General features: G+C 45.5%; 1 protein-coding gene across 1 annotated transcript; it reads left to right on the top strand.

The window, feature by feature from the left end:
• Window positions 1–2094: 2094 nt before the first annotated feature.
• LOC114783546 (E3 ubiquitin-protein ligase MARCH9-like) lies at window positions 2095–8091 on the top strand. Its single transcript, XM_028969036.1, has 4 exons — window positions 2095–3037; window positions 5119–5274; window positions 6985–7177; window positions 7568–8091. Exons 1-4 carry the CDS (start codon window positions 2693–2695, stop codon window positions 7900–7902), a joined length of 1029 nt encoding a protein of 342 aa, XP_028824869.1. The 5' UTR covers window positions 2095–2692; the 3' UTR covers window positions 7903–8091.
• Window positions 8092–16240: the final 8149 nt, after the last annotated feature.

The following is a 16240-nucleotide window of genomic DNA, read 5'->3' as shown; positions in this document are numbered from 1 at the left end:
GCTAATACGAGTTCCCCGAGTCTGTCTGTGGTCCCGCGGTGGTCATTCTGCTTCACCGTTCAGAGGGAAGGGGTGGCCTAGCGGTTAAGGAAGCGGCCCCGTAATCAGAAGGTCCCGATCCGCCAAGATGCCACTGAGCAAAGCACCGTCCCCACACACTGCTCCCCAGGCGCCTGTCATGGTGCCCACCGCTCACTCAGGGTGATGGGTTAAATGCAGATGACACCGTGTGCTGTGCTGCTGTGCATCACAATGACATTCACTTTGCTTGAGAGCGGCAGCTCAGTCGGGTCTGGAATTTGTCGTCATGAGGGGATTTATGTTTTTCTGGAAAAACGTCGACGCTACTTCCTTTCTGCGCCAAACATTGTGATTGGTGAGTGGCGTCGATGACGTCATTTCCCCCTCTCCTCCTCATTAGCATTTAAAGCTACAGCGTCCTGCCAAATCTCGCTGTGGGACCGTAATTCTGCTCCAAGGCTGAATTCGGGGAAAGTTAAAATAGTAATGGCATAACCTACATTAGATATCAGAGCTGTGAATGAGTTGCTCCAAAGGCTGAAATGGAGGGAAGAAAACACTGGAACCAAGGTAGATATTCTCTTGGATGGTTAGAGACTGCTTGTTATAATAAATACACTTTCGTTTGCATAATTAAGTGTTCCTGAAGCACTAAGGGATGCCAAATGGCCAAGAGCTGTTACATAAAAAGTCCATGCCAGGCTGTGTGGTGGTTTTCCTGAGGAAGTTTGGAAATGCTGGACTCGGGATGGATCACATGGCTGGAGAGGAGGTCGTGGTCATATCTCTCCTCATATCCACAAGGTCCGACGTGATGCGACGCCATGCACAACGCTGAGCTGTGGTGCAGTGCATGCTGGGAGGATGTAATGGATCCCTTGTCTCCGCCTGTTAAATATGCAGGCGGTGTCGCCGGGCTCTGTTGCTACCTGAATATGCTCTCGTTGGCTGTGTTGCCTGAAAGACGCTGAGCGAGGCCCGGGACGGGCCTGAGACACGTCCACGTGGACATAAATAATGGAACAGGCCGCGATTTGAAGTCGAACCCTGGGTGTAAATGACCCCTCTCGGCCCGGCAGCAGATATGGTGGTGATTCCTCAGGGATGCACCATGTGCAACAATAGCCCGGCTAATTCGGTCCAGGCGCAGAGGCAAGCCAGTAAAGGTGAGGCTGTCCTGACTTTGGAACAATTCAATAATTAATGCGCTCGGCCGACCCACTTTCTGCACGCCGGGAATGTGCAGTAATAATAAATCAGCTCCACCGCAGCTGTTCCACGGCCCTGAACAGCCCTGAACAGCCCTGTAACAGTTCCACTGCAGGCTCTTCGTGAAGAGTTCCAGTCTTCCTGACCATTTTGGCCTCACGCCTCGTTCTTGCGTTTTGAATAAATGAACTTTACTCGTTTTTATTTGCACAAGATAATGAGCAGCTGGTGTGAGCGGACAGCGCTGCATGTCGTATAAGGTTTCAAATCTCGGTTAAGTGTCCTGCTCAGGGACACGATGGTAGTAAGTGGGGTTTGAACCCGGGTCTTCTGGTTCACAGTCAGTAGTTACAGAGACAGTCCCCCCCTGGAGACACTCAGGGTTAAGTGTCCTGCTCAGGGACATGATGGTAGTAAGTGGGGTTTGAACCTGGGTCTTCTGGTTCACAGTCAGTAGTTACAGGGACAGTCCCCCCCTGGAGACACTCAGGGTTAAGTGTCCTGCTCAGGGACACGATGGTAGTAAGTGGGGTTTGAACCCGGGTCTTCTGGTTCACAGTCAGTAGTTACAGGGACAGTCCCCCCCTGGAGACACTCAGGGTTAAGTGTCCTGCTCAGGGACACGATGGTAGTAAGTGGGGTTTGAACCCGAGTCTTCTGGTTCACAGGCGAGTGTGTTACCAGCTAGGCTACTACCACCCCTCATCCTGATCGATCCGGTCCTCGGTTAAGGTTGCATCGATGAGACACGGTCCTGAATGACTGGATCAGCCCCCGTTTGTACTGTGCAGCGCCAGAAATGCGCGCAGGCGCACTGGCGTCTCGGGTTTGGCGGGGTCGTTTCCACGTGGCACGGACGTCACGGAGGCGATCAGCACCTCGGAGAGCGACGCTGGTCAATACGCGCCAGGACTGCGAACGATCCCACCTGGAGACCCCACCTGGACCGGAACGGATGTGGATCCGTCACGACGAGCGTCTGACTGGAGCCTCGCAGCGTTCTCCTGTCCTCCGTCCTTCTTCCTTCTGTTTTTTTTTTTTTTTTTTTACTCTCACAAAGCATCACGCACCGCCGAGCCCGGCCGCCATGGACCCGCGACGGAGATGAGAGATCCGTGGATTCCGCGGCGGCGGTGGAGGACGGTGGAGATGATGTGGTAGCCTCCTTTATCCTCCTCCTCCTCTTCCTCATCCTAAATCATCGTCCTCTGATCCAGACCAGGAGCGCCAGGATCCCCACGCAGGGCCATGTCCGCGGAGCTGGGCCGTGGATCGGTGGAGGACTGCTGGCCCGCTGAGGGTGGAATCGTTCATCTGCATTGACTGAGACGCTCACACACACACACACACACACACACACACATGGCATCAGAAGGAAAACAAACACACCAGCATCACCAGCGCTCGTAATAATAATAATATTCCTAATAATCAATAATCATTCACTGTTCATTCGCCAAACATGTTCAAATACCGGATCCGCATGTTTTTCAACGAACTGAAGGTCCTGGTTTTCATGCGATCTGGTTCCCGCCAGCCCGACTCGGACATAGACCTCGACCTCCACCGACCCGCCGGCATGCGCGGCCTGGCCGTGGGCGGCTGCGGGTGGCCGCCCTTCGTGGGCTGCTCCTCGCGGGACGACGACGAGGACTACTACGGCAGCGACCCCCGGCCCCGGAGCCTGGCCTTCGAGGAGAAGGAGCCCAGGCCGCAGGCCGGCCTGGACGCCGTGTCCCTCAGCAGCAGCACCGGCAGCGGCATGCGCACGCCCCAGTGCCGGATCTGCTTCCAGGGGCCCGAGCAGGTATCTCCTCACCCTCCTTGTTTATCACGTCGCGTTAGAACCTTCTCACTCGTCTCCGACCCCCATGGCTGAGAGGCGAGCTGGAGTCCGACGCTGTTGGTGCAACCTTCTCGTGATGAGAATTCGCCCGACTGATCACATTAATTAACCATTTAAACTCGGCCAACAGAACTGTGGGGAAATTTCATTTACGTTTACGGCATTTACCAGACGTCCTGATCCAGAGCCACTTACAATCAGTAGTTACAGGGACAGTCCCCACCTGGGGTTTGAACCTGGGTCTTCTGGTTCATTGGTGAGTGTGTTACCCCACTAGGCTACAACCACCCTACTTTCAGTACCCCACCAGCCTTACAATCAGTAGTTACAGGGACAGTCCCCCTGGAAGACACTCAGGGTTAAGTGTCCTGCTCAGGGACACGATGGTAGTAAGTGGGGTTCGAACCTGGGTCTTCTGGTTCACAGGCGAGTGTGTTACACACAAGGCTACTAGCACATGAAATGACACAAAAACACTTTAAAGTCTCGCCACGTGCCTCATTAGAGCCGCTGATGGACTCTTAACCATTAAGCAGAGTATTGATCGATCAGAAAGGCCGTCATGTCTTAAAGGGCCAATTCCAGTGTCTGTTTAGCGCGGCGAGGAAGGATCTGGCAGACGGGCCAGAACCGCGCACTGCGTGTACTGGACGACCCCCATTACAGAACGGTGGACTTGAGGTAATTAGAGGTGCCGTGACGAACTTTACCGCTCTGGTGGCAGACGGGCCCGGGTTTAACTCAGCATTCAGTCGACGAAAGAAAATTTCTCTAATGTAAGTGCTGAATTCATACCTAAAACGTGCTTTAAAAGTAAAGAATTAATATTGGCTGAAGGTATGAATACATATTTTCAGATCATTATGTTTACAGTTTACGAACAGTTACGAACAGGGTGCTAGTGGCCTAGCAGGTAACACACTCGACTATGAACCAGAAGACCCAGGTTCAAACCCCACTTACTACCATCGTGTCCCTGAGCAGGACACTTAACCGAGTGTCTCCTGGCGGGGACAGTCCCTGTCACTACTGACTGTAAGGCGTTGTGGATATAAACGCTGTGCATGTAAATGTTACCCCCTGACATCAGTGTCGAGGCCACAAACCAAATATTTACCGACTTGCTCACTCAACAGGTTCTCAAACATGGTCATGGTCAACATTCGTAAGATTAGACCTTTTCCTTTCACAACAGACTACGCAGCTCCTCTTCCAGGCAGTGGTCATCTCTAAACATAAAACCCCTCCAGATGGTCCAAAATATGGCAGCCCGCCTCATCTTCAACCAGCCAAAACGCACCCATATTACGCCTCTTCTCACCTCTCTCCACCGGCTCCCGGTAGCTGCTCGCATCCAGTTTAAATTCTTCATGCTGCCTACAGGAAAGTAAATGGAAGTTCAACCTCTTACACCAACACACTACTAGCCAGTTACACTCCTGCACGCCCTCTCAGATCCGCACACGATACGAGACGGAAATTCCCTCTTCACGCGGTCTCCGATCCCAATCCACTCTGTTCTCCTTCGTTGTCCCTGACTGGTGGGACAACTTGTCCTGCTCCATTCGACTAGCCGAGACCACCACCACCTTTAAGAAGCAGCTGAAAACCCACTCATTTAAAAAGTATTTCAGACGAATCTAACACTTACACACACACGTGCACACACACAAAATAAAATAAAAAATTTGTCTAGTTACGACATGTTCGGCCTTATCAGTTTTGTAACTCAAAATCTATAGAAACCGAATGAGAATTGCTGGAGTTGTCCTCTTGTAAGTCACTTTGGATAAAAGTGTCTGCCAAGTAAAGTAAAGTAAAGTAAAGTAAAGTAAAGTAAAGTAAAGTAAAGTAAAGTAAATCTTAACTGTTGAGTGCAGATCTCACAACGCTGGCCCTATAAAATTATGCAGGTATTGCATCTCTGTACACGTTCCGTTAATTTAAAAACGCTGCAAAGAACGCATGATACGGACCACGACTGTACGTACATGCGTACGTAGTTAACAGCAAGTGTATTTCTGCCTTTGTCCGTCCTGCAGGGGGAGCTGCTGAGTCCGTGTCGCTGCGCCGGCTCCGTACGCTGCACCCACCAGCCCTGCCTGATCCGCTGGATCAGTGAGCGCGGATCCTGGAGCTGCGAGCTCTGCTACTTCAAGTACCAGGTTCTGGCCATCAGCACCAAGAACCCACTGCAGGTACGAATTTCAGACGAATCTGTGCTTTTCCGTCTGTCAGATGGAAACTGTGATGGAAACGGTACGTACACTGTACACTGTAAATAAATAAAAAGTCCTCTCAACAACTACATTAGTGCAAAGTGGCCTAGCATCTAAGGAAGTGGCCCCGTAATCAGAAGGTCGCCGGTTCGAATCCCGATCCACCAAGGTGCCACTGAGCAAAGCACCGTCCCCACACACTGCTCCCCGGGCGCCTGTCATGGCTGCCCACTGCTCACCAAGGGTGATGGTTCAATGCAGAGGACAAATTTCGTTGTGTCACAGTGTGCTGTGCTGCAGTGACACTCACTTCAGAGTAGAAGTTGAGAAAACATAAAAATGCTTTGCAAATTTTTTAAGTTTTAAAGTCTTTATTTCAAAAGAATGAGTTTATTGTCTGACCTTTATTAAAATTTCTAGAATATTAACGCAGGACATGAACTTGTGAAAGTCTTTGTCCACCAGGCCCTTCAACGTTGACAATTGGGTGATAATTGACCTTAACTATTGTGTTTCAGGCTGGATGGAAGCTCTATTGATTTAGTCATCCTTCGGGTGATCGATTAGAACGGCAGTGTGGGCTGGAGACAGCAGCTTCAGTCCTGCAAAGAAAGACACACCATAAGAACCCCATAATTATTACGCCCGATCGTAACTTTGACCCGCGCTCATTTTTACCCCGCTGTGCTGATCGATGTTGAAGTGGCGTGTATTGTGTGGTTTGTGGGCCGGAGAGTTCTTTTACTCCCCGTTCACACAGTCTGAAAGGCTGCCGGACTGATTGGGTGGAAGCAGAGTTTTCGGGGCGAATCGCCAGCAAACCCATTATCTGGCAGCACCGCCCGACTGCGGTTAACATCTTGTACAGAAGCAGTGTAGAGTTTTTACCGGGAAAACCATTTTAATTTATTCAAACGCTCAGGAATGTGACTTTGTGAGATGATTTAACATTAATACGAGTTCCCCGAGAGGCTAGAACTAGGGGGCAGTGGTGGCCTGGCGGTTAAGGAAGTGGCCCCGTAATCAGAAGGTTGCCGGTTCGAATCCCGATCCGTGCCACTAAGCAAAGCATCCCCACACACTGCTCCCCGGGCGCCAGTCATGGTGGCCACTGCTCACTCAGGGTGATGGTTAAATGCAGAGGACAAATTTCACTGTGTGCTGTGCTGCTGTGTATCACATCTGACAATCACTTTTTTTTTTTTTAGAAATGGCGATAGTGGTGACAGTGCGCAGCCATGACAGGGGCCCGGGGAGCAGTGTGGGGGGACGGGACCTTCATCAGGGGGACCTCAGTGGCACCTTGGCGATTACGGGTCCCCTTCCGTATCTGCTAGGCCACCTGATATGATGAAACAGTCAGACCGATGATCACTGCTAACCTCAATAAATCGTCCTTCATATTCGTTACAACATTTTATTTTTTTAACCGAATTAGTGTACAAAATCTTCAAATCGAGTTATTACACTAAATTATTTTATGTTTATTGGATGAATTTGCAAGAACATTACTTGATTAAGCCCAGTTGTGTGTTGTCACTCCGTTGGCGTGATGCATACGTGTGTGTGCAGCACTCACGACGTAGTTGTGTTAACGCCGTTCATTTATTTTAATATGTGAAGTGATGTAAAAAGTAGAAGGACTCAGATGGTTGGTGGACTCTCAGCCTCTTCTTCATCATCCCACAGTGGCAGGCCATTTCTCTCACGGTGATCGAGAAGGTTCAGATAGCTGCCATCATCCTGGGCTCCCTGTTCCTCATCGCCAGTATCTCCTGGCTCATCTGGTCCTCCCTCAGCCCCTCGGCCAAGTGGCAGCGGCAGGACCTGCTCTTCCAGATCTGCTATGGCATGTACGGCTTCATGGACATCGTGTGCATAGGTGAGGGCCTGACGGAATACGCCGGAATACGCCGGAATATGCCGGAATATGCCGGAATCAGGAAACAATGGCCGATGAAGACGTTCCTGCAGATGAATCCTATTGCTGTGATAAAAACAGCTGACCAAGGGAACATGCAAAATGTCGATATTATTACTGTGAAACATTCAGAGAAGATAGCTGCACATTATGTAATAAATTTACCAGACGCCCTCACAGTCAGTAGTTACAGGGACAGTCCCCCCCTGGAGACACTCAGGGTTAAGTGTCCTGCTCAGGGACACGATGGTAGTAAGCGGGGTTTGGACCTGGGTCTTCTGGTTCATAGGCGAGTGTGTTTATATGTGAGACCCTGCACCCCCGCAGCAAATAATCCATATTTCTCCACAGGCCTCATAATCCACGAGGGCTCGTCGGTGTACCGGATCTTCAAGCGCTGGCAGGCGGTCAACCAGCAGTGGAAAGTGTTGAACTACGAGAAGGCGAAGGACTTGGGCGACCCGCTGAGCTCCAGCAGCAAGGCCGGGGGCCGGGCCGGACGCGGCAGTGCCCACGGCTTGTCCGGCGTTGGCCGGGCCAGGCGGCGGCGCCAGAGGTTAAGGACTATCCTCAACCACCACTGCGGCTACACCATCCTGCACATCCTCAGCCAGCTGCGGCCCAGCGGCGCGCGGCTGGGGGGCGGCGCCAACCGGGAGGTGGTCATGAGGGTCACCACCGTATGAAAGGGGACAGGAGGTGATGCGGCAGCAGGGGACACCGAGCCGTCCCGCTCCTCCCGCCACCCGTGGGAATGTCACTTCAGAACTGCTGTTAAAAGTGCCTGGAGCAGCAGCAGAGGACAGTGTGACGAGCGTTCACACACGCACACAGATCTTCTCTTTTACACACACACACACACACACACACACACACACACACGTCAGTGTTATTCTCATGAGAAAAAAAAAAAGAAACAATTTCTGAAAAATGCTTTAAAGTGCGTTTATCACTGCAACATGGCCGATCCACAGGACTTGACTGCGTTCTGTTTACTCCTCCTTTTTTAAATGCAGTTTCTACTACGTTCATTTTGTAAGGAAAGAGGTCTCGGAAGCCCGTACGTCCCACGTTGTCGCGGTCCACTCATTCGGCCCCCGGGAACCTGAATGATGTTTACTGCTGCTGACACAGCGATCCATTGTTACATGCACAAAGAAGAAGAAAAAAAAAACCCAGAGATTATGTAGAGATGTGCACGAGGGCAGGAGTGGGTGCAATAAAAACCACCAGGAAGATTTCCGCTGTGTTCTCTGCAATAAAGACGTCTGTGCATTTTACAGTGAACTTTGCATGAGGGTATCGTTGAAATGCCTCCACCACTCATTGTCATGGCAGGTCTGTTCTCCGAATGGTGCTCGTTTGAATAAATACTACTGTGCATTCTGCATTCTGTGCTTGTGGGACGCTTGGTGTGAAACCAGCAACCAGTTAACACGTTTTTTAAGACTTCTTTGAGACATTTGATTGAAGTATTGATTACTGATGATTCTGACTAAAGAACACCAACACAAAAATAAAATCAGAAAATGATTTGGTACCATCTAGTGATTAGTAAAATTATACTTAAAAACATACATCCCTACAGTTCTCATTCTCATTTGTTCATAGAAAATAAAAAAAATAAAAAACTAAACATGAAAAATCTCTGGGATCGAATACATCAACAGAGTCGCCATCATGGAACGGGGTAGCGCATCTGTCAGGGCCAAGGTGGAATACAGAATTGTCCATGTTCACTGACATGAAAATGTGACTTTGTGAGAGGATTTATTTATCCCGAGGGAAATTCTTTTGTCAACAACATGCTCAATGCAGAAGGAGAAACAAGAGGAATAAATAATGTTTACAAAAAAAATGTAATGTTAATACGAGTTCCCAGAGCCTGTCTGAGGTCCCACAGTGGCTAGTGTAAGATTGGGCGTCGCAGGACCATGCTTTTGTCTTGCATAGCAGCTGTCTACAAGAAGAAATGTGACGTTCCTGTGCAAATTGTTGTGCATGAAGTAATTTGTAAAAACAACCGTGGTGTGGTATGAGAGAAGAGAGTGTAGAAAACTCCTTCTCCCTCCAAACCAAAGCACTTTATTCAACCACTCCAACTTGATGTTACCTGGCAGAAAGAGGCATGGCACAATAGAGGTTAAAAATGAACAGTTTCTAATTTATTAACGCCGGTAAATAATTATTGTAGTTACATGTGAATATTGAATGTAAAAAAGGTACCAAGGTTACAGAGAAAACAAAAATGAGAAGAAAGAGTAAAGGGGAGAAAGAGAAAGAGGCAGAGTCATGGGAAATAATGAGATGATAGAGCAGGCTCGAAAACCAGAAGATCCGGTTTCGATGGAAAGACAGCTGGGAAAGAAAAGAAAAGAAAAAGAGTCCCCTCCCCACATGTGAGCAGACCATTATACCCCTGGCCTACAGGAAGTTGTCATTGGCCTACAGGAAGTTGTCACAGACCAATCAGAACCTGTTGTTTCTGATGTCACGCCCCCCGGTGCCTCCCATCTGGGGAAGACAAAGAGAGTGGGCGGTCCTGACGACCGACACTTCACACGTTGCCGTCCGACAAAAGGCATGAAAAACAGGTGCTGAATCTTCATGCACAACAATTTGCACAGGAATGTCACATTTCTTCTTATAGACAGCTGCTATGCAAGACAAAAGCATGGTCCTGCGACGCCCAATCTTACACTAGAAATGGCGATAAAGAGTGCTTTGGTCAGACCTGGAATTTGTCCCCTTATGACATCATAAGGGGAAAGGTTACATCCTGTTTCTCATGCTTTCGCGAATGCTCGCTCAACTTCTATAGGCCGCTCTCCTCCTCGTCCCACCTCTCTCCTCCTCATTAGCATTTAAAGCTATAGACACTGAAATGGCACTCTGGGAAATCTCATTGTGGGACTGGATAAAAGTTGCTGTAATTCTGCACCACGGCTGAATTTCGGAAAGAGACTTCAGGTACAGAATCATCATGATAGTCTTTAAAGAACCATAAACCAGCAAAATTGTGAAGCAACTTTTATTGTCTTGGTTCATTTCAAATGTCAGACATATATTTATGACTGAGCCACAAATAAATTGATTGAGAAGCGTTTTTTTTTTCATCTGCATATCTTCTACTACTTGCAGAACAATGCAAATACCAACACCTCAAAAAGGTCTGCGATGTTCGCTGAAGGACCCTGGCAATCTTCATGATAAGCCCTGTAGCCACTTATACATTTTTATTTACGCTTTTATCCAAAGCAACAGGCATTTGTATGGATTTGTACACAAGAAAAGACTCAATGATGAAAGATGAACATCCATTTACTTGCTTGTTTGGAAGAAACAACTATAGATAGGACGGGTCCATACACAGAGGCATCTGGACTTACTTTACTTTACTTGGCAGACGCTTTTATCCAAAGCTACTTCTCATTCGGTTTCTATAGATTTTGAGTTTACAAAACTAAGAGCCCTGATAAGGCCGAACATGTCAGAAAGAGAACATGCAGGGAATTGTTAAGTGCTGGACGAAGAAATGTATTTATTTATTTTTTGCGAGTGTGTGCGTGCGTGTGTGAGTGTTATATTCGTCTGAAATACTTTTTGAACAAGTGGGTTTTCAGCTGCTTCTTAAAGGTGGTGGTAGTCACGGCTAGTCGAATGGAGCAGGACAACTTGTTCCTTCCATTGACTTTCCTGTAGCCAGCATGAAGTATTTAAACTCGATGCGAGCAGCTACCGGGAGCCGGTGGAGAGAGGTGAGAAGAGGCGGGATGTGGGTGTATTTTGGCTGATTGAAGATGAGGCGGGCTGCCACATTTTGGACCATCTGGAGGGGTTTTATGGTGACTGCAGAAGCTCCAGCCAGGAGAGAGTTACAATAGTCCAGTTTAGAGATGACCGTTGCCTGGACGAGCAGCTGCGTTGTGAGAGAAAAGGCCGAATCTTGCGAATGTTGTAGAGCGTCAACCTGCAGGATCTGGAGATCGCAGCAACGTGATGGTTCAGACTCAGTTTGTCGTCAATCCAAACTCCAAGGCTTTTTGCAGATGTTACGTCCCCGGTCTAGGGTCAGGGACATAACAAATGGGACATAGGAGCAGAAACTCCAAAACGACGCGACAACACTTATGGCTAATTGTTTATTACAAACAAGGACATTGAAAGAACAAGACACACAGAAAACTGGTCTAAGGTAGTCTTGTCTTCTGGTCACAATCCTTCACTTCACACCAACACTCTTTTCACTTCACCAAATGTCAGACATATATTTATGACTAAGCCACATATAAATTGATTGAGAAGTGTTTGTGTTTGTTTTTTTTTTTTTTTCCCGCCAACAACATTCTCCTCACACCACATCCTCCTCTTGTCCCAAAGCAGCCGCCATTTTACATCCCTATTACAGCCCACCAATCATGGCAGGAAGGGGGAGGAGTCCAATCATGGGCTGATGAGGAGCCTCCCTGCAACATTACAGAGAGAGAGACAGAAAGAGAGAGAGACATATACAAACAGAACACACCCATAGTCTGCCACGGGACGTCACACAGATGCCGTGGGTGTTAACAGTAGCGAGCCAATTTGAATTGAGAGGTTTTGCTGAGGCGAGTTGTTGCCCGGAAAGATCAGAATCTCAGTTTTGGATAGGTTCAGTTGGAGGTGTCGCTCAGACATCCATGCCGATATGTCTGAGAGACAGGCCGAGATTTTTGTCGCAAAAGTGGCATCTTCTGGTGGGAAAGACAAATAGAGCTGGGTGTCATCAGCGTAAGAGTGATAAGAGAAGCCATGTGATATGGTGATGTGACCAAGTAAGCGAGTGTATATTGACAGTAGAAGGGGGCAGGCGTCAAAAGTTGCAGTTCCCACACTGACCAGCAGGCGTCAGAAGTTGCAGTTCCCACACTGACCAGCAGGCGTCAGAACTTGCAGTTCCCACACTGACCAGCAGGCGTCAGAACCTGCAGTTCCCACACTGACCAGCAGGTGTCAGATTCTGCAGTTCCCACACTGACCAGCAGGTGTCAGATTCTGCAGTTTGCTACTTTAGAAACGATATCCTGGTTTAAATCCTGATTTGACTATTTACATGATTTTGCTGATTTTAGTCCCCGAACTCAAGACTGGGTGGTAATACACTCACCTATGAACCAGAAGACCCAGGTTCAAATCCCACTTTCTCCCATTGTGTCCATGAGCAAGACACTCAAACCGGTCATTTTTTTTTTGTTTATTTAACTACTTTTTAATTGCAAAGAACACTGATTTCAATACAGAACACTTTATTTGGCTTTATTAAGTAACTCAGCTCATTCAAGTTTACTTTACTAAAGATGGAATAGAATATTTGACCATATTAAAGAATCAGATCACATAAAAACAAACAATATTTACCAATATTTTTTATTATAAAACTAATGTGAACGGTCTGGTGTGTTTTCATCCATGTCAACAGGGTGCATTACAGAAAGAAGGTGTGGTTCTTCGATCAATTCTGCTGGGAAACCTTGTGATTCCTTTAGTAAAAAATCTTACTTAATTTCTTACTTAATCGAACTTTCTCTGATGGCGCCTTTTCTCTCTGAGGTTTGGGCGAGTTTGAATCACACTTATTTCCTTTAGTAAAAAATATTTTCATTTTCTCACTTATTTGAGACTTAAGTGATGCCGCCTTTCCACTTATAACTCTGGTCTGGTCTGGTCTGGTCGAGTTTGAATCACAATTTTTATTTGTAATAAAAATTGTTTCACGTTCTCTGTCATGTTCCTCTGCCATTTTCATTTTGACTGCATCTATGCGCGTCATCATCTCTACATGACGATTGTTTCGTATTTGATGTTTTTTGACCGCCTCTTCTTGCACGATGGTTTCTATGCTCAGGACCTCAGGATTGTTGTGTTTATCCAATGTATTCATGTTTTCATGCACACAAGAGCAACCTCTTTTCATCACTTTCAGCTGGAAGGGCTGCATTCCTTCTCCTTGTTGAATGCATTCAAGTTTTTTCCTTATTTTCCGCTCAAATTCTGTGGTTAAGTATGTTTCCCACACTAGTCGTTCCTCCAGTGCCGTAATTATCTTTTTGGACTGTATCTGTTCTGTTTGTATTTCAGATAGCTTCTGAGCATGTTGTTGCTTTTCATCACTTAATTTTCTGATCAGGAACTCTGCCCTTATACTTCTGATTGCTACAAAAATTAAAATCAAATAGGTAATCAAGTTGTACAGGTCAATACCTGCAAATATATCAATATTTTCCATTTTCAACTGATTCAAACCGCTCATTGTTCTTCTGGTTTATATATATTACTGTTTAATTCCTGTTTACTTAATCAAAGAACTCAACATTTCTATAATTTGACCATATTAAAGAACTCAGATCACTCAAAGAAAGACTATTTTATCATGATTCTATATTATAAACCTCATGTGAATGGCCTGAATGGCCAGTCGTGGCCTGACTGTGTGTCAAGGCGTGACTTGTATTGTTTTGTTTTATTAAAAATCACTTCGTTCCAATGGTTGTGACGTTCCTGACCTAGACCAGGACGTAACAATGTTTGTCACACAAAATGTTTCTGATCATCAAACACATTTAACTATTAGTCAAAGATAACACAAGTAAACACAAAATGCAGTTTTTAAATGATGGTTTTTATTATTTAGAGAGAAAAAAAAAATCCAAACCTACATGGCCCTGTGTGAAAAAGTAATTGCCCTCTGAACCTAATAAGCTGCAGCACCCAAGATCGCTTCAGCTTCAGTTGACTAACAGATGGCCGGACAGTCTCCTTCAGGATTTTTTGGTAGACAGCAGAATTCATCGTTCCATCAGCAAGCCTTCCAGGTCCTGAAGCAGCAAAACAACCCCAGACCATCACACTACCACCACCATATTTTACTGTTGGTATAATGTTCTTTTTCTGAAATGCTGTGTTACTTTTATGCCAGATGTAACGGGACACGCACCTTCCAAAAAGTTCAACTTTTGTCTCGTTGGTCCACAAGGTATTTTCCCAAAATCATTGAGATCATTGGCAATCGTTGATATGTTTTTTAGCAAAATTGAGATGAGCCTTAGGAGAATGTCTGTCCATCTGTTAGTCAACTGAAGCTGAAGCGATGGCTTTATAACCTTTACCAGACTGATAGATCTCAATTTCTTTTGTTCTCATTTGTTCCTGAATCTCTTTGGATCTTGGCATGATGTCTAGCTTTTGAGGTGCTTTTGGTCTACTTCTCTGTGTCAGGTAGCTCCTATTTAAGTGATTTCTTGATTGAAACAGGCGTGGCAGTAATCAGGCCTGGGGGTGACTTCAGAAGTTGAACTCAGGTGTGATAAACCACAGTTAAGTTATTTTTTCACAAGGGGGTCAATCACTTTTTCACACAGGGCCATGTAACATGATTTGGAGTTTTTTTTCTCCCTTAATAACGTAAACCTTCACTTAAAAACTGCATTTTGTGTTCAATTATGTTATCTTTGACTAATAGTTAACAGTTTTTGATGAGCAGAACATTTAAGTGTGACAAACATGCAAAAGAATAAGAAATCAGGAAGCGGGCAAATAGTTTTTCACACCACTGTACATGGTAAATAAAACTTGGAAAATCAATTCAATTGACTTTCTTTATTGCAGCTCCCCAGACGGGGAAAATTCCCACCACAAGTGTTCACACTTTTTTTCCAGGTCTTTCCTTCTTTCCAGCTTCTGCACTTCAGATTACCAGAATACCTTATGTGGCTTTATTAAAGAACTCAGATCATTCCCGTTAAGTTTATTAAAGAACTCAACATTTAGATGATTTGACTCGGGTCAATCAAAGAAAGACCATTTTGTCATGATTCTATATTATAAACCTCATGTGAACGGCCTGATGTGTTTTCACCATGTCAACAAAGTGCATTACAGCGAGAAGGTGTGGTTCTTCGGTCAATTCTACTGAGAGACCTTTTGATTTCTTGTAGTAAAAAATCTTTTCATTTTCTTACCAAATCGAATCTTTTCTGATTCACTCTCAAGATTTTCTATTCACTCTAAGATTCTGAAGAGTTTGAATCGCACTTCTTTCTTTTAAAAAAAAAAACCTTTTAATTTTCTTATTTAATCGAATCTCCTCTGAAGCCATTTCAATCTGAGGTTTGAGCCAGTTTGAATCACACTTTTCTTTTTCAGTAAAAAATCTTTTTTAATTTCACACCAAATTGAATCTCCTCTTTTGGCGCCTGGTCGAATTTGAATCACAATTTTATTTTATTTTATTTTACAGTTTCCCTTTTCTCTGCCATTTTCATTTTGACTGCATCTATGCGCGTCATCATCTCTACATGACGTTTGTTTCGTATTTTATGGTTTTTTACCTCCTCTTCTAGCACGATGGTTTCTATGCTCTTTCTGAGTTTTTCGTTTTTCAGCTCTGACATCAGGATTGTCGTGTTTATACAATGTATTCATGTTTTCCTGCACACTCTCACTCTTTTCCTCACGTTCAGCTTGAAGGGCTGCATTCCTGCTGATTGCTTGTTGAATGTATTTAAAATCTCTCCTTATTTACCAACTTCAATGCTGTGTCCTATAGTTTCTCCCATGCTAGTCGTACCTTAATTTTCGTAATATTCTTTTTGGCCTGTATCTGTTCCATTTGTATTTTATATAGCTTCTCAGCATATCGATTTTCATCACTTAATTTTCTGATCAGGAACTCTGCCCTTATATGTGTGATTGCTACACAAATGACAATCAAATAGGTAATGAAGTTGTACAGGTATTGACCTGCAAATATATCAATATTTTTCATTCTCATCGGATTGATTTTTTTAAAATTTATTCAAACCACTCATTGTTTTTGGTTTATATAACTACTCCTTAATTGCAAAGAACACTTATTTCAACACAGAATACTTTATTTGGCCTTATTAAAGAGCCCAGATCCGTTCTGCTTATTTTACTAAAGAATGATTAGATGATTTGACCATATTAAAGAACTCAGATCACTTAAAGAAATACTGTTTTATCATG

Source organism: Denticeps clupeoides, unplaced genomic scaffold, assembly GCF_900700375.1.
Source record: "Denticeps clupeoides unplaced genomic scaffold, fDenClu1.1, whole genome shotgun sequence".
Lineage (NCBI taxonomy): Eukaryota > Metazoa > Chordata > Actinopteri > Clupeiformes > Denticipitidae > Denticeps > Denticeps clupeoides.
The sequence above is the reverse complement of the archived record's forward strand: the minus strand, read 5'-3'. Positions and strand labels throughout refer to the sequence as shown.